Below are 26,764 nucleotides of genomic sequence, written 5' to 3'. Positions count from 1 at the left end.
TCCACCCTCAGAGCAGAGAGGGTGAAGCAGCTACTGTTGCTGGATGTAAACAGACCCATGAACATTGACCGTCACTGGTCAAAAGCCATAGCTATTCACAGTCCCACTGCCACAGTTATCACTCAGAAGCGTACTCTCTCATTTCCTCTCTCTGGCATGTGGACACGCTGTCACCTTCTAGGAGAATTGTACCCAAAGTGTTTCTTGTAAGTGTGAATTTGATCCAAAGAGACCTTGATCAGAATGGAGGCCATTGTTGGAAAACCCTTTTAGGTAACTGAGGACAGGCAGAACCCCTGCTTTCTCCATTATAAAAAATTCCTGCCTGCAGTTTGGATGATGCATTGATCAGAGAGAAGCCCTAGGGATCACAGCTGCCTCCAAGAGAGATTTTGACAGCCTCCAGGAGCTGGATGCCTACCTGCCATTCACTCTGTAGCAATCAGTGAAATCATCCACAAGACATAGTGATGTCCAGACCTGCGGAATATGTAAATCAGCTGCAGAGTAACTCATGGCAGCCATGCAAGGTAAATGCACTTCTGGCAGATGCCACCACCATGCAGGATTTATGAGTGCCAGCTGTCTGAAGCCTTACCTAGATGTCTGGCAGCAAGTTGATTTATGTCCCAAAGCTCTGCTAGGGCCTCCACACACTGATTCACAGCACAGTTCCCAAGGATTCCAGACAGGACAGGGCAGACCCTGCAGGAGAAGAATACCAGTTAATTAATCCTCCTACTGGGAGAGCACACTTCTTTTTTTCCCCCTGCCTTTTATATATATATATATTTTTTTAGTTATTATTTTCCATGATACAGCTTTGCAGGTACAGGGATTCTCCTCTCCCCTCTGCTTTCTCCCTCCTCCCCTTCCTCCCTCCTCATTCTCCCCACCCACTGATTTCCCCTGTATTATTACAATAACATAGTCCTTCAGCAACAGTCACAAATCCAGCATTCTATTATTTAAGTGTATCATAGCATTATAGGGATAGGCAATGTTAGAAAATCAAGTATCGTAGTGTCAAGGTATATTTAACAATTTCATTGGGAGTTCTTTTATTTGGGAGTAGAGATGCATACTGCAGTGTATCTTTACTTTCCCAATCTGCTAGTCTCCACTATATAGTTCATCTGTGAAAATATATTGGGTGTATGTGTATATTGATGAGCATCTATATATGTGATATACAGATTTTATATATGTGTGTGCATGAATGTTTACCTAGAATAGCCAAAATCTGTGGGGGAAGCAGTGTCTTACACACGGAAGATTTAAAATGAGAAAAATGCAGCCACTGGCCTTAGGGCTGGCTGTTTGGAAGTCAGCTTAGCATCTTCTTGCTGCGATGCTCTTCTAGTAAACGCTTGCAAGAGAAAAGGACACAGAAATGTGCGCAAAGGAAAGCTCTCTGTGATGTTTCTACACAGAAACCACCTCTGGGCTCCTTCCCCAAGCTCATCAAACAAGGACAAGGAGGAAAGGCTTCGCTAACTTCCCTTGAAGAAGGGATTGTAGAGGGCTGATTTTGTGGGGATTGGAAGGGCTAGGTTTTAAGTGCAGTATGTCTCAAGGAAATTCCCCTGCCTAGGACTCCTCACCTCTAATCCTCACAAAACTTGCTACTCTGGGCAAATAGTGAATGCCCCGAATCTTTGTGATTCTCTCCCAGAGAGCCAGAGAGCAGACTGTGAGTTTGAAAAGCAAGCACTTACTTGATTGGTAAGCAAGCATTTCCTTGGCAGTGTCAGGCTATGCTCCCAGCCTTCTCTCACCTTGAAACCAGTCTTATAATTAAGCTGTAAAATAGAATTTCATCTTTTAGTGGTAAAAGAAGCTCAAAAGGTCATCTTGCCCAGTCCTGTCTCCAGGAGGTGATATATGATAATGTTCATTTTATAAATGCAACAGCTATGTGCCTTGCCCAGGGCTACACAGCTGGTAAGAGTGGCATGCCAATTCTATATAGGGTCCCTTGGGCCAGTGTTTTATTATCTGCATCTTAAGATCAGGGGCTGTTCCTTTTTTTTTTTTAATGTGAATTGTTACCTGCATGCTAAGGACTCTGTAAGAGTACCCAACCCCATCTTCCTGGCAGACATAATTCTAGTGAGGCGGACATTCCCTCAGACTCCTGTGTTGGGGACATTCACTGAGGATGGTGAGCCTCACATCCTATGATCAAGAGACTTAGCATGAAGCCTGGGAGCCCAGCTACATAGCCAAGATGACAACACTGGTGATCAGAAAACCACCCGGAGAAGTCTCACAGGAGGGTGAAAAGGGGAGCGAAAAAGGAAGACCAGGTTCAGGAGGCAAGCTCTTAGTTATAATAGGAATAGCTCTTTCACATCTTTTTAAGGTTCCTTTTAGATAAAAATGTCATGAAGAGTTGTTAATGTAAGCATTAGGCACTTTTAGGTGTCCTGTCATTCACTTGAAAAGAGAAGAGTTCAATATGTGTCCTCCTGCCACAGCACAGCAAGCTCCTACTGGCTGCTCATCTGTTTACTCTGGGAGCTCACTGCTCATTAATGGACTTTCCCACCACTTGGAGGAATAATCAGCGTGATAAGTAGAGTCAGTTGTCCATTCTGGGCTGTGGAACCATGTTTATGCAGATCTGGCCTCAATTTTACTTAGCCCTCCCAATTTCTGTTCATCTTTTCCTCATGCAGATTTTTGGGGTCCAATTATCATCATTAGTATCTTAAACTAAATGCTGAGTTGCTGTAACTCCGTGAAACCAGCCTTGGATTTTAGCTCATTCAATGCCAGCCACATCAGGTACCATGTTTGAAGAGAACTTCAAGAAACACAAAGTTCTGATGCTGTGAGATGATGGCTGCTTGGTATAATTCAGTGTTCGATGAACCTGACTGTAACTTAAAGAAGTGGGAAGTGAAGAAGGGGTGCTGTGGCAGCATGCGGGGTTGTGCTCATAGTCTGTGTTTGAAAGAATCCATTGACTTTTAAGAAATATGATATAGGAATATAATTTAAAGGAGATGTTTACCTAGGAGAGTGAAATCCTAGTCAGAAGACGAGGATTGCAGACCCATGTGTCAGGGGGAGTAAAGGCTAGGAAGCTCCCAGTTGTGTCAAGTCTTTATTCACGCATGTCATGCAGAACAGAGGTTGGAGCTCCGCGTGAAATAGTGACGTGTTTATCATGGGTAAGGCTCTGTGCCAGGTAGAGACGAATGAGACAGCAGCCATGTTGTCACCCAGAGGGGGAGTGTGCTGTCACAAGCATTTGGCCCGGGTACTATAAGAAGACTGAAATACACTTGAAAGAGGTCTGAAAGGATGCCTAGAATTAGGTAGGTGAGAGGGATGGAAGGTTCCAGGCTGAGGAGGTATGCAGGTGAGAAAAAAATGCATAAGTGAGTAGACAGATTAAGTAGTGTCAGATACCACAACTGACCGACTGAGCAAGACATTATTATGCTGCTTTTCATGCATATGTAATTGCATTGAACTCTCACAATAATCCTAAAGAAGAGGGGCCATTACCTCCCTTCAAAAGTGAAAGAAACCAGGACTTGGAGAGGCAAATTAGCTTGTGCAAGGTCACATAGATGATAAATGGCTAAGCCAAGGTCACACCTGACTGTTTGACTCAAAGCACTTCTTAACCACAACACTTTCTTTCTCTGCCCAGATTTGGAAGAAACTTGGAAGTCACCCCTCTATCCTTCCCCCACCTGCAGACTTCCTCTTCCTATATTTCTCGCTTAGTAATTCAGCCAAGTTTTGAGCACCAGTGCCATCAGTTCTCAAGTCAGCCCTGAGATGAGATTCTGCCTTATACAGTAGTACACCAAATCCATCTCCTTGTCATGTTACCCAACTGTACTCTTCAGAGCCCCACAGAACCCAATCTGTCTAAGCCGTCCTCTGCAGGCTTCCCTTACGACAGCTAAGGATGGTGAATATCACCTTTGCCTACTCTTTTCGTAAGCAGACAGCAGAAGTTTCTTTGCTCCTTGGCTGTAAACAAATCTGTACTCTTAAGAGTTAGAGGTGGTATAATTAGGGCACAGAGGAGGCATTAAAGGCAAAGTTATCAGTTTCGCTTGGACAAATCCAAGGAAGGCACTGGAAGCAATGAAGCTTGTCATGATGGTTCTTTGCCACACAGGGGATGCATGTTAAGAAGAGGAATCGGTAAACAGAAAGACCCGTAGGTCTGGAGTATCCTTCTGCTTGCTCCTACACTCAGAAGTTAATTGAATGCCATTTCACATCAGGCCCTGGGAGGACCCTGGCGAGCCATAGTGAAACAGGCCTGATGTATTCCCCACCCCCACAGAGCATGAAACAGCATCATGCATCAGGCTGATGGAAAGGAGAATGATTGGGCCGGATAGTACAGTATCTAGTCCTTGGGAAGAGCATGGTAGCTCGGGTAAACAGCCTGCTGCTAGATGGGTGTAGCAGTACATTTCTCATAAGTTCAATGAAACAAAGTGATGAAAGCTCCTATGAGGCGATTAAGAAAGCTAAAACTTGGTTGTGATGGTTTGTTTGTTTTTTAAATTACAGCAAATCTAAGATTGAGTCTGCTCTTAGGCTGATGCATGTTAATGCTAACTTGCTGAGAAAAAAACCACCAGGATCTATCCCAAGGGTTTTGACTATCCCTCAGGGACATCCCTTGAATCTTAAACAGTTTCCTCCTACAAGCTGGCTAGTTTCTAATTTTCATTCAGAGAGATTCATTTCTGCAGATCACTCATCTCCAGAATGCACGAGAAGGCTTGACTGAAACAGCACTCAGCCTTTAGTGAAATCATATAGAAAATACGGTAAAGCCAAGGCAATACCATTCTAGTAGGTTCTCCACTTCTGAGGAATCACAAGAGACCATGTGTGGCTGAGATTTCTGTATAGCATGTCTTTCACATTCTCCTAGGCCATGCATGAACTGGAAAGGTTATGAAGTGGCACTTGCAACAATATTAGATCTTCTAAAGCACATGAATTCAAGATATGAGATGTTTTCCTTTGGCTATGAATGCTTCAGGACATGAGGTGAAACTGAAGCAAGAAGTTGAAACTGGCTCTAAATGGCAGCATAATTTGCAGTTAGATAGTGATATATTGGCTAAAGACATGGCCTTAAATCTAAGGCACTGTGGAGTGCCGGGAAGATGGACAGAATCCTAAATATGGTAATGAGGCCCTCCTAAGATCAGAGCAGGTGTTTGGCACAGTAGTTGAAATCTCATTTGGATGCCCACAGCCATAATAGAGTTCTGGGTTCGAGTACCAACTCTGCTCTTGACTGCAGCCTGTTGCTAATAAACACCCTGCCAGAGAGCAGGTAATGGATTTGTTCCCAGCTACTAACATGAGAAACATGGATTGAGTTCCCAGCTCCCACACGCTTAAGGAGTGAACTAGCAGATGGGTTATCTCTCTATTTCTGTCTACCATCCTTCTTCCTTTTGAGTGAGTAAAACAAATCAGTGCAATCATACGAGGCTCTCCCTTCTGTTTTCTGCATGTGCCACCATGCTGGAATGTGAAAATGAATCATGTATCGTTGATTCAGTAGGAAGTGATGTAAATTTCTAACTGTACAAACCTTCAGATGGTAGAAGTCTTCTGTTCAGAAAATGACCAGACTCTGTGCACATTTCTCCTGATGGGGAGGCTGCATGGAAAGAACACCTGCATTTGAGAGGATGTTGACATGTGTGTGCATGCCACATGACTCTGATGAATAAAAAGCTCCAGACTTTTACACTTCCAGTGCACACAAGATTTCCTCTCACCTGTCAACTTCCAAACCACGAATCTGACCCCAAAAGGAGAGCAAGTGAAAGATTAGATTCGAGATCAGGGCTCTGTCATGTTGTTGCGTCAAATGAGTGCCTCCAGTATTGAGACCTTATAGTAATATGTTTATTCTATGTATTTTCCATCTATGTGTTAAATATAGACTAGCCCATTTTATTTTCACGATTCTATGAAGTCTCTTTATCTTGACTGTTTTGTAAAAAGGAAGTCCAGAGCCACATAGACTAAGGAATTTCAAGGCCACACAGCAAATAAACTAGCCAAGGTCAGAATCCAGGTCTGTGACTTGCTGGTGCAGTGTGCTGCTTTGGTTACACCACATCCCATCCCAAAGGGACGTGAGAATGGGGAATGGGACTCACTATGTCTGCTTCAGGTTGTGACAGAAACTACAAGTGCCTGGTGCTACCCAAACATAGAATCAGTGCTGTCATTCGGCTTGATAAAGGGAAACCATTTTCTTTCCAACTTCACTCCAGCATCAAATTGATGGGTGCCTGGAGAGGTTCACAAGTCTCCAGCTCCCAGGCTATCACTGAACACAGCACAAGTTCATTAAACCTGGATTATTTAATGATAGATAATGAGATAAACCTCTTCCCAGAAGCACTAGGACGTAACATTGCTGTCACTTCACCAATACTCCAGAGCAGATGAGGCACCTTCTACATGCAAAAAGGGTCTTAATGGTGCAGACACGTTTATACTTCCCTGGAAAGGTGATGGTATAAATCTTGATTTCTAAAAACAAGTTAACCCCTCAGCATCCAGTGAAAGTGTCCTGGGTGTCACCTGGCCAAAAACGGAGGGCTTGGACTACAAAGAAGGACATTGCCTCCGAGAGAATGTCCCCAAGAGACTTGAGTGTCGCTGAGGCCGAGGGGCATGTGCTGTGGCTCGGGGCTGTCAGTGTATAAGGAAGGAGTGGTCACGTTGGATATGGGAATCATGTCATTCCGAGGAACTTGTTTTTCCTACAGCGAGAAGTCTTTACAGGGACTAGACTGCAGTCTGCATACGTGGCTGCCTCTGACACCTCTAAGAAGATGCCACATTTATACTGACCTCCGAACTTTTAGCTTCCTTGGTTCCACATTAAACCACAGGAAAGTGGGTGGGTGAACAGAGCAAACTGACGGCAGCAGCTGGAGCCGGATGTTTGTGCCAAGCAGCTCATAGTCTGGGACTCAGGGATGAGATGGTGGAAGACTTTTACAGCAGCAAAAGACATGTCCTTTATCCAAAACGGACTCCTCACTCCTAAAGAGCCTATAAGCAAAGGGAAAGAAAGGAACCCATCAAAATACATACTGCTGGAATGAATGTACTTATGCACTCTTACATATCTAATAGGATTATTCTAGAATATATTTGCACAATTTGCATTAATGTATGTTGTATGTTCCTTGAGCTACAGCTTTGCAAGCGGGGATGGAACCTAGCATAATCATTAGTGATTGTGAGTTGATTATATGAGTGGCAACACAGAGCATGGAAAATAACAAAAAGCAGGTTTTGAGCTCCAGTCGCTGGTTTTAATGGCTTTTTGCTTTAAAACATGTAAATACACGGTAAAACTTACCCAAATGATGGATCTTTTAGGAAGTATAGTGCTTAGCACTGAAAACTATCTTTTTTCTTAATATTACCACAATTCGCACAGAAATAAAAAGCTTTGCTTTCCCTCTTTGAAATTGAAACATTGAAACTGAATTTTTGTTAGTGTCAGTTGTTTTATCAGTGTAGCCATTCCATTGGGGCAGAACAAAATGATAAACATATCTGTAGCTGTTCTCAGGAACACAGAAATTTATTTTATTTTTAAAGATTTATTTTATTTTTATTGGAAAATTATATACACAGAGAGGAGAGACGGAGAGGAAGATACTCCATCTGCTGACTCACTCCCCATCAACCACAATAACCAGAGCTGCGCTGATCCTAAGCCAGGAGCCTGAGGCCTCCCCTGGGTCTCCCGCATGGGTGCAGGATCCCAAGGCCTTGGGCCGTACTCATCTGCTTTCCCAGGCCATAAGCAGGGAATTGGATGTGAAGCGGGGTGCCAGGATTAGAACCGGTGCCCATGTGGAATACTGGTGCATGCAAGGCCAGGACTTTAGCCACTAGGCTACCATGCCAGGCCCAGAAACAGAAATTTATAGAGAAGATAGCCTTAGGTGGGGTAAAATAGAAAGGACAAAGGCATGCCCACAGAAGGGAAAGTAGAGTTCTTAAATTCATAAACTATTGTTTGTGTGTGTGTGTGTAGTTAGGGGAAAAATATCCAGAATTTGCATCACATTTTTGGCCTGCCCTTTTTGAGTTTTGCACATTGCCACCTCCACATGGCCAAGATAGCATCCTGCTGAGTTGTTTTTTTTTTTTTTCTCATGTGCTAGCTTCTGGTCGGTATTTAGGAGCACTCCAGAAGTGTGTATGCTGCTGTCAAAGATAGCGATGAAGCCAGAGCGGAATATAGCAGAGTCAACCCATGGAGTTGTGATCTTACTGTGAATTAAAGACAGGCGTCAGGTTAAGCTGCTCTCCATGGTTGGCTTGTTCTTTTGTTACACACAGGATCTCACTCGTCAAGCCTGAATGACAATGCCCCCTTTATGAAGATGTCTGATACTCTCCGAGCACACAGAATTCTTTCTCCTCTGGTACTTCGTTACTTTCACATATCCCGGTCATGGCAGTTACTCTCTACTTTGGCGATCATGTGCTTGCCTGTTCATTCCTGGGTAGCGGAGGAGGAGCTGTGAGCTGTCATTCTCCTTCATCCTTCCACACCCACTCCTATCATCATCATCTTCCTCAAGAATGACTGTACTTAGTGAATTTTCTGAAAAGTGGGACCATTTCAGCCAAGTGATTATTTGTTGAGTGAATGCACCAAAAAAAAAAATCATTGAAAAACCAGAGTGTCTTGAATCAGGTCATGAGATGGTCACACAGCTGTTTTAAGTTCCATAAATATTGCCAAATACATGGCAGAGGAATAAAGGTATTTGGGATAAAAAGAAATCTAGAAGATATATTTCAGGGCACTTGGGCCTTACAGAGCCACTGAAGAGACGATTCTAAATTTTCAGCTAAAAATGCCTTCATCTTCCAAGACTTTTCAAGCTGGATCAGTGCCAAGAATGTGTTTCATGACTGAGCTGTGAACCAGTGGAAAATAGGATTTATGATTTCTGACTTTGCTAGTGCTGTGTATGTTGCTCCTCTCCAGGATTATCGTTCTTAAAATATTGAGATGTAGTTGGCACTGTATTTCTGCTTCCTCCTAGACAAAGAAACAGCTGTGTCATGGAAAGGAAAGAGAATTACTATTGAAAGGAACATCATCATAGGCCAGGCCGTGCCTAGGCATGAACTGCTGATGGCCAGTGTATTTTGGGTTCCCGGGAAAGGGACTCGTTTAGGACATTGCTAACCCAGTTGGGAAATTGCTGTTGCCATTGTGGGTTATTTTTGATTTATGTATTTTTTTTGTAGTCCTTGTACTATTTCAACTCTTATCAGATTGCAGGTGAACTAGTTTCACTTGCCATGTTCAGGACTTTTGTGCTTGCATCCATGCACCGATATTTACCCTTATTCCAACGCTGCCATCACACACTTGGGTCCTGCATTGTGCCTTAGTCAGTTAATCTGCTGTCTAGGATTTCCCTGTGAAAGGATTAGCCTTTCATCTTGCTGTGCTGTGAACAACACAGAGGTAAAAAGGAAGCCTTCCTTTGCCAAGGCTAATTCTACTTTTTTGATCGCTGGTATGGTAGGTTTACAGCTAATCAATAAAATAGCGTGTAGCCAAAAGGATTAGGAAACAATGGAAGCTGTGCTCTCACAACTTAGATTCAGTCATACTTGTATCTCTTTAGAAACATCTTTTTTCTTCCACATCTACAATCAATAGCTAACATGTCTTGAAATCTAGCCCCAGGTATTTCAGAACAAGAGAAGGATGTAGAATTATTATAAATCCAAGGGGTACGTTCAAATGGCCACCAAGGTCCAGAAACTCCACTTGACTGAATGCTGCCAGATAGTCCCTGTCTCCTGATGAAGGTGATCCAGGTTGGACCACAGTATATTTTAGCTTCACAGGAACTTCGCTCTTTTCTGTTTTCACCTAACCAACCCCCCTCTTTGGCAGACGCAGGGGCATTTGACAGACACGCACAACCGCTGAAGCCCATTGGGATCATCGTCTTTTGGATAGACTAAGCTCAGAGCCTGTACAACCCATTTGTGTACTGACTGTCTGTATTTCCCCCTTGTCACAGGAGGACTGTGCCCGGGGTCCAACGATCCTTGCCTGGATAAGCCGTGTCCGGGGGACATGCAGTGTGTCGGTTACGAAGCCAGCAGGAGACCCTTCCTTTGCCAGTGCCCACCAGGGAAGCTTGGAGAGTGCTCAGGTGCAGACTGTGGTAGAATGATGAGGGTTGCAATTTTATATTTCTAAAGCTTGCCCTTCAGTACATTAACACCCCCCAGTCCCTTCAGAGGACACTTCTGTCTGCATGTTACATTGTCATTGAGAATGGAACACAGCTAACTTTTCCTTTGCTTGACTTGGGATTTATCCCAGATACAGCCTGTGCTAAAGAAAAATGTACCGTCGGTAGACTCCTTGCAAAATGGCAAGACACAGCATGTATTTTCAGTGATATTATGTGACTGTTATGAATATAAAATTACAGAAAAATAGAAGGCTGTCAATTAGGCAGAGGAGTCATGATATCTACGGCATGGCTTTTGATGTTCAGAGGGTTACACAAATGTGTGAACACAAAACAGAGATGGACAGAAAGTGGAACTAAGGCACATTGCCAAAGTCCCATAATGCAAATCAAGTTAAGAAAACCAAGTAGACTGACTCCACTAGAAAGCTGTAAGTAGCCTCATGTTCTAGAACAGAGAGGCATGTTTTCCATGTCTTAGGCAAATTTTGATTCAAATGCTCCTCTGTGACCATTAGTTTCAATATTTCATTTGATTCATATATCCTCTACCAGTTCTTTTCCTAAAAAGAGTATGCTTCATTGTTTAAAGATTTATTTACTTAGCTGAAAGTCAGAGACATAGAGATGGCTAAACCAACCACCTGTTGATTCACTCCTCAAATGGCCACAGCAGCCAGTCCAAAAGCGAGGAGCCTGAAGCTAGAAGCCTTCTCCAGGTCTCCTACATGGGTGGTAGGGGCCCTTGGACCATCTTCCGATGTTTTTTCTAGGCATATTACCAGGGAGCTGGATTGGAAGTAGAGCAACCAGGACTTGAACCAGTGCCCATATAGAAAGGTAGCATTGCGGTTGGCAACTTTTCCTACTATGCCGCAATGACAGCCCCATCGTTTCTGGTACCAAGACAGTGCTCTTTTAGTTAGAGAGTGCATTTGAGACACATTAACTGGTACCAATTTTGGAATCCTAGAAATAGTTAGGTATTGATAATAATAATAATAGTAATTGTAATGGGAATAAAAAATAATTATTCCTAGTATGTGAAGGGCACTTTGCAAGAACTAGGTTTTAAAATTTCAGCCCTTACCAAGATAAGCACTGTTCATATAAATGGAAGCTGGGGCAGGTGTTTAGGCTTGCATCTAAGACACCTACATCCCACATTGGAGGGCCTGAGCTCAACACCTGCCTCTGGCTACCGTCTCCAGCATCTGGCTGATATTGACCCCAGAGACAGCTCTGGTGGTCTAAGTAATTGGCATACTTCTGTCTATAAAGGAGACTTGGATCAGTCTCCTATCACCTGCTTTAGCTTTGGCCTGGCTATAGCATCACAGGTATTTGTGGTGTAAACTAAAGGATGGGAGCACTCTCTCTCCATACCAAATAGATTGCCATTTTATTTTAATTGGATGCTGATGGTCTTTCCTAGTAAATTTCAATAATGTAGAAGCCCATCAGGTGACAAAATGACCAGAGTGCCTGCCTAAGTCATCTTATATTTGGAAGAAAATGATTGTGCTGCAACCTCAATACTCAGGCCATGAGCACAGCAGCAGGACATGTAGGATGAAAATCCCCTAAATTCTGATGTCGCTTTCTGGCAATCTCCCTTCTCTTGTGTAGAATGCCATTTGGTTGTCCACTTGGTGAGTTTCCACACTTTCTGCCTTACCTACATGGAGCAACTTTTCAACCACTACTCTACCTCTTAAATGCATGAAGTGGATGGCAAATTGAAAATAAAATGAACTTAGAACTGGGCTGCAGACTTTTGAGTCCAGGAACAGGTTTTCAAACTAAATTGTGAAGAAGTGACTTCTCAATAATTTCATCGCTATCAGCTGCCTGCAATAACATGTGCAAATGATATCACTTGGCTATTTGACATTAGGCTATTTGAGGAATATGGTTCTTATTTTGAAATGCATTGGTTGTCCTTCCACTGTTTAATTGAATTGAAGATTCTTGAGTGCCTGAGTATTAGGAGTGGGATGCATAAGCAGGTGTCTTAATAACCTTAACTCTAGAAAGTGAAAATTGGGAATTTGGTGACAATAAGAAAATCCAAGCTATGGAATTTACCAAGTTGCCATTGGCCAGAGACAATCAAGATTTTTTTGGTAGTTGTGTTTTTATTTGTAATCAGAGACCATGATATGAAATGGAGAATCAATTTTTAAATCACAAACATTTCTCCTCAACACTTTCACTAACTCCATTGGTGTTCAACCAGTTTTCTAGGTGGTTGGTGGTTTGGGGAAGTGATTTCAGATATTCTTGCTCATTTTTGGATATTAAAAATCTATGCATCTTTTTGCAATGGTGTTTTCAGGGCACACTTCTCTCAGCTTTGCTGGAAACAGTTACATCAAATACCGGCTTTCTGAAAATAGTAAAGAAGAAGACTTTAAGCTAGCGCTGCGTCTGCGAACCCTGCAAAGCAACGGGATTATCATGTACACCAGAGCAAATCCCTGCATAATTCTAAAGGTACTTAAAATAGGTTATCTTTGCTTCCAGTCAGTTCTTGTATTCGTGTTTTGGCTCTTGGAATGAGGACTGTTGAAACATTTTTGTCTTTCAAGTTCAGACCAAAAGCCACTTTAGGGCAAAGGAAAGTGGCAGCAGAGCTGGGAAGGGTGCCAACATGCACTCCTTTTTGAATAGCAAACTTCAAAATTGGCTCTTGGTAGAATGAGGCATCTCCCTCAAGAACAAGTTCAAGGCTGGCCTCCTTGGCTCCACAGTCACTCAACAGCTCATTAGAACATTCTCTTAATCAGTTCCTCAACAGGGGTGGTCCATTGAAAGGACGGCCTTTATCCACGTCCACCACATGTGTCTGCTTTCACCAAAGGCAACTTTTGTTCTTGCGCATGAAGGAAGGTGGTGATCTTGGATCTGGAAGATTCCATATATGTTATCATGACCCAAGTGGCCCAATTTTTAATTCTTTTCCCAGGATCAAAAACCATCCGAAATTAGTCAGATTGCCTTTAGAGCAAGCTGGATGTTTTTATTCAGTCCTGGGTTTATGGTGCTTCCATGAAAGCAAAAACAACATTGGTGAAAGATTTATTGTTATTATTATTGTTAATATCTGTTAAAGCAATAGCAATTAAAGCATCATTACGTTTATTGGAAAGTTGGTATAATGAGTGTCTTAATACTATCATCTATATTTGATGGAGAAAAGGAAGACCGTTTAAAACAGCTAAGTCACATACCCAAGGTTGCATAGCTAGTAAGTAGCAAGGCCTGGACCCATCTCTCAAGGACTCTCACTCTAAGCTCTAATCTCCATACTGTGTTTAGCTCTCATTGTTGCCACTACAGCTATTGTAGACTTGGCCTTCCACAGAGGAAAGAGGAGGAGGAGGACTTATTTCATCTGATGCCCTTCTCGCCAGGCTTGATGCCAGCTTGTGCAAGATGCATTCAGAAGTACTCGGTATTTGGTAGAAAGTGCTCATCCAAGTAGAAATGGCTGGAAAGGTGTTTTTTTTTTTTTCCCAAGGTTCAGGCTCAGCAGGAACTGGGATAAGTCTTACTAGCTTCTGTCCTTCTATTGTTTGATAGATGACATGCAAGCTTTTTTGTTACCCTAGATTTTAGTCCTGAACGCAGAAGAGAAAAGGAAGAAATATGGAGGATGTTAAATGCCAGTGATTTCTCTTAGCGATCAGACTTCTTACTTACCACCTTCTGATGCTGCCAGGTAGTTGCCAGGGTGAATGAAAAGGAGTTTGAAAGTTGGCTACTTCTACAAGGAATGTCTCACATTCCTTATCCATTCAGCTGAGAATGATTTCAGCTCTGTAAAGGAAGATAATGTTTTCAAAAAAAATAAGACAAGCACTTTGTGGAGGTAGTTTTGAGCACAATGCATTCAAATAAGGCATTCAGAGGAAAAGAAAAATTGAAAGACCTCTAAGTCTTGTCTCATTCCCTCTTGCTGCCTGAGTTGCTTGCCTTAAGTCAAGAGAAGTTTTTCTAAATAGTGCTGAGATGTGAGGGTTTGCACAGCGGCCGGGAAAGTGTTCTGCTCAGGCAGAGCCACCAGCTCCTAGAGGCTTTGTTGCATCTCATGCTCTTCCTCACTTCTCCTGTAAGCTCTAACAGGGCTGGAGGTCACACAACATGCAGAAGAAATAAATCTCTTATACAGTATTCTTTTTGAGAGGGAATCAAAACTACTGAGCCTAAGTGACTTGATCTTAAGATGGAGTTTGTCATTTGACAATTTATTAGCAAATCCCTGGGGAAGGAAAAAACAGTAATTAAGCCTCATAGGCAGTTCTAGCTCCTAAAGTATATTGTATTTTCTGTAACAATCATGTTTCTGAAAATTGTGTAAAGTGAATGTCTATAAATAGAATTCTGATGAACTTGGGATGGTTGCTGTTTGAAGGAACTCATGTGTTAATCCAGGCGTGATGTGAATAATCAACCCAACTCTGACTGTTCTATAAGTTTGCTTTTCATATGTTGGGTTTGCCCAAAGCAGGAGACAGCTGGCCTATAGTCTTGCAGGTATTTTCCTGCAGTCACCAGCAATGTTCACTAAGGGGATTTGAATCTGTTTGCTTAACATTTTCAACCTCATGCAAGATTTAATTTCATTGGCTTTAGCTACAGTATGTGCCCTGTACTTTGATTCAATACTAAGCTGAAGTGCTTTGTTTAAATTGAACCTATCAGTTATGTATGTTTTCTCAGTCCAAGCACATTCTCTGAAAATGTACTTAAGACAATCAGTGGGGTTAACAGCACCCCTTGAAGCCTGCTAAAGAACTACATGGAGGTCTTGAGAAGTGAAATACTCATGGATAAAGGGTATGATTGTCTTTGGCTGCAATAAGACAGTGATTCTTCTATTCACCAGTAATATTCTGTCTTCCAAAAGAAATGCAAGACTTACCACATGCACCCAAATGCAGTAAAATCAAAGCACTATAATGATGAAAATAAAAGGTTAAGAGCTAACCAACATAGCAGGAAAGAGTATCATTATTAAAAGACCTAAATCCAGGGTAACTACGTTAGTGAGGCACAAATCATGATGATGAGTTCTCTGACAGCCAAAATGACAAAGAGTGGGACAGATTCAATGACTCTGCTCATCTCTAGAGAAGAAACACATCAGGCCAACAGAAGAGAAAGCCCCAAGGCAGTCAACTTTTTCTCGATGTCAGTCGTTGAGCTCCAATAATTTGTGGTTCATCTAAAAGAATCATGTGTGTTAGCTTTTCTCAAAGTTATAGGTGATGCATCGTTGCATTCTGGTGATTCTTGGACAGCTGGTCTGGGACTCCAGTGTCCATGGAAAAGGGAATACAGGGAATGCTCATTTGATTTACAGTTTAGCCCATTTGGAATGACGTCATGTCTCCAACAAAAAGTAGAATAATAATGAGGAAACTCCCCAGAAGTTATAGTTGCTAGAACCTATATAGCAATGTCATTAAGTACCGTTAGCTTGTAATCATCACATTTTATACTAGTGATCAAATGTCTATGAGTTTACCAAGTACTTTCACATATTCTTGATGGCCACTCCTCCGCCATGTGGGATGAGTGTCTGCTTTCTCCCTGGGAGGAGACTGAGACTAAGAATGATCCAGGAACTTCTTTCCTTGTGGCTGCTACTCAATAGTGAGTCTGGGCCTGTGACAGGGGGTCCATGGTTCAGGGTATCATAGTGATTTACATAGAGATCCAGAGAGCTGAGATAATCATTTACCCAATCACGTATTCATTCACAGCATACTTTTTGAGCCGTTACTGTGTGCCAGACAGCCATTAATAGCAGCCTTGAAAATAGGCTTTTAGAAAGTACTATTTTCAAAAATATTTAAATAAGCCTCTTGCAAGTTCCACAGTTATACTGCATTTGCTGCAGCCACACACCAAGAACCTGAAGTTGTTGACCTTGTGCCATAATTTACATGTTTTACTGAAAACCCTGCTTTCCAATAGAACTGACTTCTGATAGCTCCTGTTTCTTGTATCCCAGGACCCCAAGCCACCAAAGAGCCAAGTTAAAGCATATCAATAATCTCAATCCTGATGCTCCTATATATTTTTATGACATACGACAGGTCACTCGGAATTATGCATTTCACTGAACTTGTCTGGCCGCAGCCCATACTGACAGAGCATTTACACATCACTGCCGTAGGCTTTGGTTTCAGTTATAGGCTACACAGTTGCAGGTGTAACTCAGTTTGTATTAAAACAGTTTGCCTGCTGGTTAGAGCAAGCATCATTCTCTGAAAAGAGAACTCTTTTAAAATTGGGCAAACCCTATTCTGAAGAAAAAAAAAAGGGCCAAATAGGGATCAGAGCCTATTTTTCCTCATAGGAAAGGAGTTTAGTTACCAAGAGAACAAAGCATTCTTTTTTCTCCCCGGCAAAGTACCCCAATGAAATAGCAGAAAATTTTTAGCTTTTTACAAGGCAACTTTTGCTATCAGCATGCTAATTTGTCAAATAAACAAGGCTGATAGGTTCAAATGACTTTTGTAAAAGGCACACAGGCATCTGGTTTGCTTCATTCGGCAATGCTACTACTGTTATTTTGCAACTGAATCAAAGGGAATGGTTTGAAGCGACCTCAGTTGCAGGATTTCCATGTGTCTGAATAAGGCAAAGTTACTAGGTTCTTCCGGATGAATTAGTAACTCGGTCACTATTCCAACAAGGAGAGAGTAGGGGAGGGGACCAAGTAACATTAATTGAATGACCTGTTACACAAACTTACATGAATTGCACCCTCGCCACCACATTTTCTTCCCTGAAAGACTGGGGACTCTGTTTTTGCAGCCCTGGAGCAAAGCAACAGATGTGCCAGAGGAAAGTAATCTCCAAAGTCACATTTGGTCATTTTATTACTTCCACTAAAATACAAATAGGGATATCATCCAGGTGTTGCCACTGGTATGATTTACAATCTCCTTGCAGTGCCTTTTGTCAGAATGAGTGAATGAGCAGTATCGTAAGATGACCTGCGGAAATTTTGAGAATGGCTGTGGCGAGTCTTGACATCAGTGCATTGACAGCAGAGTCGAGTGTGCATGTGTGTATTTCATGGGGCTAACCATTCTGCAGTGGGTACAGTACTTTCCTCCGCAGGTGACCTGAGTGGTATGCAACAGAACCTAAGCTGCTCTCAGCATTCCTAAATTCCCACAAGACCCCCATCTGGTTCATGAGGCCCCTTGCCTGCTTCCATGCACACACATATGGATGCAGCAGGAATCTCTGAATTTTTATACAGGATGGGAGAATCCATGGAATCACAAAGGCATAAAAAATGAGAGCTCCTAAGAATCTGTTGTCTGCAGAGCACAGGGAAGTCCTTAATTAGGGCACACAAGTGGCTCTGTAGTGATTGCTGACAGGTCTATTAGCAGTGAAACGTATCAGAAAGACTCTCCAGCCTGTTTCCATGAATTCCTTTGATATTTATGCCGCTGTGGCTGTTAGTGACCTAGAAAGATGTGTGTTTTCTTCTCATTTTGCTTCCCTTCCTTTGTCTTTTTCGTCTCCCAACAAGTATCTCTCTTTGCACAGAACTACTAATGCCTATAGAGCCTCAACAAAGACCAGATCCACCTCCTTGCGTGACTCTGACCTGGCCTTCACGGGATCTTCCTGCTGATCACAGATAAATGCCAGGAAACAAGCCTCTGTCCCTAATAATTTATGGCCGCGATGCTCTTTGTGGCCACATAGGAATGTGTTGTCTGGGCAAGAACTCTCATTCTCAGGATGCTAGATTCACCTTGCATCTCAGGAACGCAGGCAAGAGTAGACGACAGAGAACTCATTGGCCACCCCATCACCCCAGCAGCAGCAAAACCTAAGTCTTTTTGGAGATCCAGCCCCTACCCTGCAGCTCTGTGCCAGCCAGTATGCTTCGTTAACACAGACTCTTCCTGTGCAGAATGTGCCTTGGGGCTAGCCTCTTGGAAGGAGATCAGTGCCCATCCAGCTCTTGGAGCAGGCATCTTGCACGCACCCCTCCCCCATCCAGATTGGGGGTGGTAAGCTGTGGTTTCAGCCCCAGCTGGTGTAATCAAAGCAGCAGGTAGTGCTCCATTGTAGCTCCACGGCTTGGAGCTGTCGGTATCCATGAGATGTGAGCTGCTCTGCGGGTCTCTCCAGCTGAGAAATGGGATTTTTTTTTCCTTTCTATCTTCCTGCTCTCTTTCCCCTGTAGACCACTCACATCACTTACTCTGGGAATGCATATGATGTAATATGTGGGGTTACTTGATGTGTATCCCAGCTAGCCTGCTGTGATCTAGTTGTGTGGCTGCTGTAGACCTTGCAGACTATGTAGCATATATAGCTGTTCAATAAATATTGAGTTAATAGAAATCATTCCCGTGGTGGGAATGACTACAAAGGGCTCAGCGAAGAAGCACCACTGCACAAGACAGTGCTGTAGATTTTAAAAGAGTAAATGCCTAGAGATGAGAACCAATAGTAAATATAATTATAGGTTTCTGAAGCATGCTCATTTCACTCGAAGTATCAGGCCCTATGGAGGCCTACATGGCAGCTAAGAAGAAAGGAGTGGTATAAAAATCAACCAGAGATTTATATCTAGATAAAAGCAAGGTGCACCTTACAAGCTGCTTGGGAAGGGCTTGGACTTCTAACTGGGAACAGCTAACCAGTAGATTACATATACAGATGTGGCCAGATTGACATGTAAAGGAACCTCTTGTTCTTTCCCGTGCAGATTGTGGATGGCAAGCTGTGGTTCCAGCTGGACTGTGGCAGTGGCCCAGGCATCTTGGGCGTCTCAGGCCGCGCTGTCAACGACGGCAGCTGGCATTCCGTATTCCTGGAGCTCAACCGCAATTTTACCAGCCTGTCCCTGGACGACAGCTATGTGGAGCGGCGCAGGGCACCCCTCTACTTCCAGACACTGAGCACTGAGAGCACCATCTACTTTGGTGCCCTGGTGCAGGCGGACAACATCCGCAGCCTGACGGACACGCGGGTCACCCAGGTGCTCAGCGGCTTCCAGGGCTGCCTGGACTCAGTGGTGCTGAATAATAACGAGCTACCGCTGCAGAACAAACGCAGCAGCTTCGCAGAAGTGGTGGGTCTGACCGAGCTGAAGCTGGGCTGCGTGCTCTACCCAGATGCCTGTGAGCGCAGTCCGTGCCAGCATGGGGGCACCTGCGCAAGCCTGCCCTCTGGTGGTAAGTGAGCCTATACCCTGGACATTATATGCAGTAGCAATTGGGGTGGGGGACAGTAAGAGGGGATTCTCTGTGCGGGATGAACTTGTAGAAGGTCCCACCTTCACAGCTCTCAGAAAGGAGTGTTCACAACCAGGTTGCTCCCAGAGCTTCCTTGTTCACTTAATGGATATTTCAGAGCTTGCCACAGCAGGAGTGGTCAGTTTAGCCAACTGTTTGTGACATACCACATGTGCAGGGCAGTGGCCATAGACAGAGTTTTCCAATCCACACCCCTTCCAGGCGTCTCAGCAGTTTGGATGAATAGGACCACCTTTTAAATAGACGTGTGCTTCGAAAAGCTAATGGATTTGGATATACTTATTTTGCTACAAAATTTTTGAAATCCATGCATTTTTTATAATATTCATTCTTGAGGAACTTTTTTGACGATTCCTTGTACACATGGATTTTAAATAAAGTGTGGTAGCAAAATAACCAGATCTCTGAACTCCATTTCCGAGCAGCTTTTTGAAGGACCTGCATGTCTCCCACGTGCCAGCTGCCTGTCATTGCAGAGACAGCCGTCTTCAGTTTCGCTGTCTGTGCATAATCCTTTCGCTGCCTGGAACTGCTGACCAAGTGTAGACACAGTTTACTAACAAGGTAACAGTGGTGGTAATGAGCCTGCCACCCAGGAATAGAAGCAGAGTGGAGATGCTTGCAAGCAAACTTTTGAAACCTTTATAGGAAAAAATAAATCTACTGACAATTCTACAAAGGAGTAAAAAGTCAAGAATATGGGAAAGGAACATGTGTGTAGTCTCAGGACGATAAGGGTCAGTGAGGGGATGGTGGTCTACCTGAATATTTCCCCCTAAAGGTACATCATAAACAAGAAAGGAGTAGACGCTTCCCCGCAAAGAAGAGATTTATAGAAGGTTTCCAGGATTCTTATAGTCCGGGAGTGGAAAGATAAAGGCAGCCCTGACTTTGTGTTCATGTGAACTAAGTCAGGTACGCTCCTGACTCCAGGCTTGCATCCCGCCAGCACCCCGACCACCGAATCCATGTCCGCCCCTTTGCAGAGCAGCTTGCCAGGCTGTGGCCAGCAAATCAAACCCTTCCTCACAAATCACTTTGAGATTCTGCTGTGCTCATTACCATCTCGTGTTCATGAAGCCCAACTCCAAATGTAGAGTGCATTTTATTATTAGAATGTTATAAACTGTCCAGGAAATGATGCACAGCCGAAATACAGATACCGAAGTTGTTTAGACTTGCATATGTTACTGCCACAATGAGGACCAAGTACCCTGGGGGGAAATTTCTGCCTTCTCGATTTAAGAAATCTATTTGCTGTTTTTACTGTCTCAGCAGTATATGTAAATAAAGGGTTGTTATGGTGCCGTAATTCCTGGATGATGGGCAGTAACTATACTTCAGTGGTTCTATAAACCAGCACATTATGACGAGTCATGGCCAGTTTTTCACCAGGCAAAACAATTGTGCTAGTGTGAACCATCTATGATATATAAAAAGAGCATATAATTAAATTGGGTTGAAATAGAACACCACTTCATGTCAAATCTTCAGTACACAGCCACAAATTGTAATGTACTTTTAAGGCTGGCAAGACGTTGTTTTAGCTGGCAAAGCTGTTGGCTTCCAAAATGGTTATCTCTAAAATAATGGCTGTATGAAAAATATGGAATCTTGTTCCTGCATGTGCATTTGCACTTCATTTTAAACTGTCATGAAATCTTTTAGCTAAGTGTTCAGTGAAGGTGTGTTAATTAAATGACTATGACTGAAGTGAAGAATAACCACTTTTTTTCCCCTATATTTTAAGATCACCTTTGGTCTAGCTAACTCACGGCATTGCAAACCACCTCCTGTATACTTGCCTTCCTTTCCAGTGGTCCAGCCTTGCATGGCAGCATGCTCTCTTTACGCCCCCACTTCCTCCTATGATTGCACTCAGGACTAGGATTCCACATAGCGCTTTCTTGTTCCAAGCGGATACAGAAGCTTTGTGTGTTTTGCTTTTGATTTTGATTTGTTTTGCCATTTGTGCTTGGGGGCTAAAGTCTTCCTACAATGAAGATCTTTCTTAAAATGAAGTTATCTTTTTTTTTTTTTAAAAGAAGTATCTTTCCTTAGCTCCAACTGTATCAGTTCTGTTGAGGAAGAGCAGCGGTAACTCCCCACCAAGGCTGCTCTCAAGCGTGACCTGCAGGTTTTTCATCTCAGAAGCCCTCAGTTATATTCCCAAATGGGCATCCCAACTCTCCCAAACAGAGCAGTCCTGAGCCCAGAGCCAACAAACCCTGCCCCACTCCCCAGGAAATACAAGAAAAGGAATTGTGATGGCTTCTCTGGGGAACCAAAAGGGACAGGATCCCTCTTCTGTTACACAAGAAAGGGCTTACCAGCTTCCTGACTACAGGATTACTAGAGGTGAGGAAAGCCATTTTTTGACCCACCCTCCACATGGCCTGTTCATATCAGGATTATTTTCTAGGCTCCTGGTCCCTATCTCCCACTTCTGTAAATTAGAGGAGAGGTGAAGGAGCCAACAAAGAAAAGAACCAACAGTTTGGACTTTATTTCATATCCACGAGACTGTAGCTAATTGTAAAATACTTTAAAATCAGAGAAAAAAATCTTCTGTGCTCTGAGTACTAGTTTAAAAGTGACAAAAAGACTGAGTCTTTAATGGAAGAAAATTTACTCTGTCTCCTCCTAGGACAGACTAGAGAAAATGGAGTGAGGTTACTTAAGATCATGATTCTTTTCAAGGAAAGACTGATCAGAAAACTTAAATGTCTAAATACCTTTCTGTTGTTTAGACCCTGCTCTGTGTGTTGCTCTAAAACTTCAGGACAAGGATTTTGGCATGATCATCCACTTGAGCACTGAAAACAAAGCTGTAGATGGGTCACAGGCTGTCTTGGTGACAGACTCCACTCTCAAATTGCAGCCATCCTGGCATATTATTCTAGAACAGTCAGAATATTTAAAGCAGACAGCCACAGAAATAAGCATTTCTTTCAATGGGGTGAAATTTGGTTACAGCCACCCCCAAACTCAATCAAACCCTTGGCGCACAGGTCCCAGAAGCCACATCTGCTGGGATGGAATGCCATAGTCAGCAGGTTTGACCATGGGGACAGCTCTGGCTGTCCCAAGAGTTAGCATGGGAACCCCAGGGAGTCAGAGCCCAGAGTACTGACTTGTAATAAGAGCCTAAATATGACTCCATAAATCAACCACAGGGGGAAGGCCTTCTCGTGGTAAAGTCTTAAATTATATGTGTCTCATATAAACATGAACTGGGAATAGCAACCACCATGGAGAAGAAATGGTCAGAGTTCATCCTGACCCCTGAATTTCCAGACCAGTAGAAAAGGAGCTTCCAGTAATCACCCACAGCCAAGTAAGCAGAGCTCACCCTTTCATGCTGTAGGGTGCTCAGCCTCAGCCCATTCGTGACACACCTGGTTGAAGCAGATCTATAATTTTACAAAGAGGTAAAGCAAGTCAAGCCGTCACCAGGCCAGAAATAGTCATTTAGAACGCCAGACTAAAAGCCTAACTCCTGACATGAAAAAATGGGTTAAATTTGTATTGGTAAGAGCTACTGTTCCTTAGATCCTTACTATGTGCTTGGTCCTTGCTTTTTAGGTCCTCATTGAGTGGCCCATTTAACTATCACAGTAATTCTCAAAACAGTGTTGTTCTCTCCTACGTAATCACTCCCATTTTATGGATAAATGTCCCAAAGAGGCTAAATAGCCAGCCTCCCATGAGCTGATAATGTGTAAGGCCAGGATTTGACCCAAGTGTGTGGGTTCTGCCCCCTTTGCACATGCCCTTATCCCTTGCCCTTCCATGCATCCCAGGGTCCAGTGGTAGCAACACCCCTGGGAATGTCAGAAAAGCAGCATCTAAGTTGCCACCCCACACCCAAGCAGTCAGAATTTGCATTTTAGCAAGTTGCCTACGTGATGCCCTGAGACACAGAAAGTCTAGCTCTTTCTGTTTCTTTCATGATGAGAATGGTGGTTTTCAAATTCAGAGACATATCTTCATCACCCAAGAACCTCATTATAGGAGAGTCTCTTGATGGTTAATACAAATACAAAACACGTTTAATTTGCTCATGTCATTTGCTATCCATATCAGAGGAATCTTCTACTAGGTTACTGAATTGAAATTAGAAATCCATGAACTTAACAATGCCAAGAAAGTTTATAGGAGGAAAGCTTCAAACCTACAGAATCAGTCTGTAGGGGCAGAATTCAGGCATGTCATTCTGTAACAAGCTCCAAGGTGCTTCTGTGCCATCCAACTTTGAGAACCACTGACATTTGGAAATCTAATCATGGTATTTGCCAGAACATGCGCTCATGAATGCTAAGAGAAATAACTAGACATAAGACATCCAGAAACTGAAGGTCAGTATTTTATAAAAAATGTATTTTATAAAACTTGATTTAATGTGAAGATGGAGTTTTGCTCACTTGTCCTTAAAATAGGTTTAAGTAAGTGCCTGCCGTGCACCAGCTCTGTGTGGAGTAATGGGTACGTCAGGGCCTATGACCCGTGGACAGCATTTCTGTCCCTTGGCTTCCTCATCCCTGGATTAACGGGATTCAGCAGGGATCCTGTATGAGCTGTGCCTGTTGACCCATGGAGCAGGAAGGCCTGGGAAAGGAAAGGCCAGACTCAGTGAACATACCACGCACATTACTTGGATGAGCTTTTCAGCTAATAGGGAAAATTTTTTTTTCTTTTCCAAACAGCTTGTTTTCTAACTTTGAATTTATTTTGTTTGCTTTGTAACCTGTGAAAACCTGATGGTAATAACATTAATAATTATAGATACTAAGAAGATAATTCCTAGCTAGGAAGTGGGTTATAATCAAACAACAGAAGAACATACCACAAGGTGGGAATGACCGTGGACCTAATGTTGCAAACACATTAAAAGTTTCCAGAGCCTCAAGGAAAATATTAGGCCTAGCCTCATTTGTAACACATTAGTAATAATGAGGTACTAATTATGTGTGGAGGTGAACACAGCTAGAGAAAACTGGCCCATTTCTTCACTGTGCTATTTCAACTTTCACATACTCTTCTTTCACCAAGAAAGTTGTAGGGCTCATCTTAAAAGGCTTAGCTTTTACAAGATATTAAGTATCTTGTAAAATTGTTATTTCTGTGTTTACATTTAACAGATTTTGTAATGCTCTTTGAGCAAGGAACGGAGGAGGCATCTTAAGTTTTTCTGGGTGTTCAAAAGCATGTGCATTTTTAAAGATTTATTTATGTTTATGGGAAAGGCAGATTTACAGAGAGAAGAGAGAAAGATCTTTCATCTGTGGACTTACTCCCAAGTGGGTGCAACAGCTGGAGTTACGCTGATCCAAAGCCAGGGGCGAGGGGCTTTTTCCAGGACTCCCATGTGGGTGCAGAATCCCAAGACCTTGGGCCGTATAGAACTGCTTTCCCAGGCCACAAGCAGGGAGCTGTATGTGAAGTGGAGCAGCTGGGATGTGAACCAGCATCCATATGCTTGGAGGTGGAGTATTAGCTAGTTGAGCTAATGTGCCAGCCCCAAGCATTTGTGTTGCTTACAAGTATAAGGATTGTAAACAGGAGTACAATTTTGAAGCAAGGCTTAAAAATATACTCCTTGTTTTGCTGGAATTGAGTAAGGGGGAAGACGCTACGACATTTGTGTGCATGCATGAGAATTTTTGCAAAAGTTCATGGAAACTGAATGAAAAGATATCCTTATTGTTAAAAAAAAATGAAATTCATGCACACGACAGATCTTCAACAAGTTCAGAAAAATGTGTGGTGGATGGATTTTGAAAAGTGTTAAACCAAAATAAACATTTTCATTCCTTTTTCCCATGAACTTTCTGACATACCCTTGTATTATGTCAATGCTGGTAGGACAGTTTCCTTTTAAAATCTGAAAACTGGTGTAAGCTAATCTGCCACCGATTGGCTATATAACCTTGGAAGGCTATGTTATTTAATCTTCAGTTTTTTCATCTGTGAAATATCTGTAAGAACAGCACTTATGGCATAGAGATGTAAAACATTAAGCCAGATATAGTGTACAAATGTTCTTAGAATCTTTTTATAGCACATACTGAGCTACTGTTATTGTTCATGAGTTCCTTATTTGAATCCCTCCCCTCTGCCTCAACTGCTCTTATTAATAGGACTTGTGGATTCTCCTTGAGTTTTATTTTACTTCTGTACTGATGAAAGTGTTCAGTGTTCTTCTGATCAGTCTCCTATACATCTCTCAGAGTTCTCCCCTTGTTCTGTTTTGTAGCATGTACGGTATTGCTTACTTCCCAGAAGGCTGTGTGACACTGTCCATTTCCTTGCAACCTCTGTTCTTCCGGAGAGCTGTAGCCAGTCAACACTGGCCTCTCCCTCATTCTGGGCAAGAATTCCCACTCACTGACAAATTCTAATCCAATAGTCTGTTAGAATGGCATGTGTATCAGAAACCCCAGATGCAAATTCAAGCTTGATCACTATCGAGCTGTATCACATCCCTGGGAAAAAAAACAAAAAACAAAAAACAAAATGAAACAGCACCTATCCTTGGTAATGCCCTTAGGAGTGGGGATGCTAATGGGCCTCTTCTTTATCCTCCACAGGACTATTATACTCCTTTATAGAGTGGCTGTGAGTGATTTTAAAACACTAACACATTAGATGACTTAGTATCATTATAGCAGACTTAGCAATATTATAAAAAATATTAATAATATAACCCATGACAGGATAATGAGATAATAAATTTTGCTTTGTGCGAGTAGGTTAATTTTGACAAACAAGTGTTTCAGAGAGGCTGAACATTACTCATCATTCTTCTTTTATCTGGCCACTTATCTAAAATCCATTTTTTTTTTCTTTTCATTATGCTCACAGGAAAATTCCGCCTTTAATGCTCTAAAAGCAAAATTTCTTCCAAAGGACCTCTGACCCCTTGTGCATGGTTTAAAATCTAGTAACAAACCCTAGACGATTCACTTCTCTTTTTGATAAACAGAGAAATCCAGTTCAGGGCTCTGCAGCCAGACTGCCTCACTTCAAACCCACACGAGCTTCATGAGCATGAATAACCTCTCTGTATCTCCATTTCCTTCTCCATAAGGTGCTTGTGGATGGTGCTTTTTCTGTCTGTCTGTTCGCAGTGCCAGCCATAGACCCTGTGGTAAACCCTCTGAAACACAAGCT

At 42.7% G+C, this 26,764-nt stretch overlaps 1 protein-coding gene across 4 annotated transcripts in view; it reads left to right on the top strand.

Annotated features, from left to right (window-relative positions):
• The window catches only part of FAT3 (FAT atypical cadherin 3), a 475,200-nt gene that overhangs the window by 433,692 nt on the left and 14,744 nt on the right, over positions 1-26,764 (top strand). For all 4 annotated transcript variants that reach the window (XM_040977305.1, XM_040977303.1, XM_040977306.1 and 1 more), the window contains exons 19-21: positions 10,104-10,238; positions 12,622-12,779; positions 19,042-19,510. In XM_040977305.1, coding sequence (XP_040833239.1) covers positions 10,104-10,238; positions 12,622-12,779; positions 19,042-19,510 — 762 coding nt within the window. The remainder of the gene's footprint in view (positions 1-10,103; positions 10,239-12,621; positions 12,780-19,041; positions 19,511-26,764) is intronic.

This window comes from Ochotona curzoniae, unplaced genomic scaffold, assembly GCF_017591425.1.
Source record: "Ochotona curzoniae isolate NIBS_2020 unplaced genomic scaffold, NIBS_Ocur_1.0 contig_2723, whole genome shotgun sequence".
In the NCBI taxonomy this organism is placed as follows: Eukaryota; Metazoa; Chordata; class Mammalia; order Lagomorpha; family Ochotonidae; genus Ochotona; species Ochotona curzoniae.
Note: the sequence above shows the minus strand (reverse complement) of the source record. Positions and strands in the feature narration are given on the sequence as shown.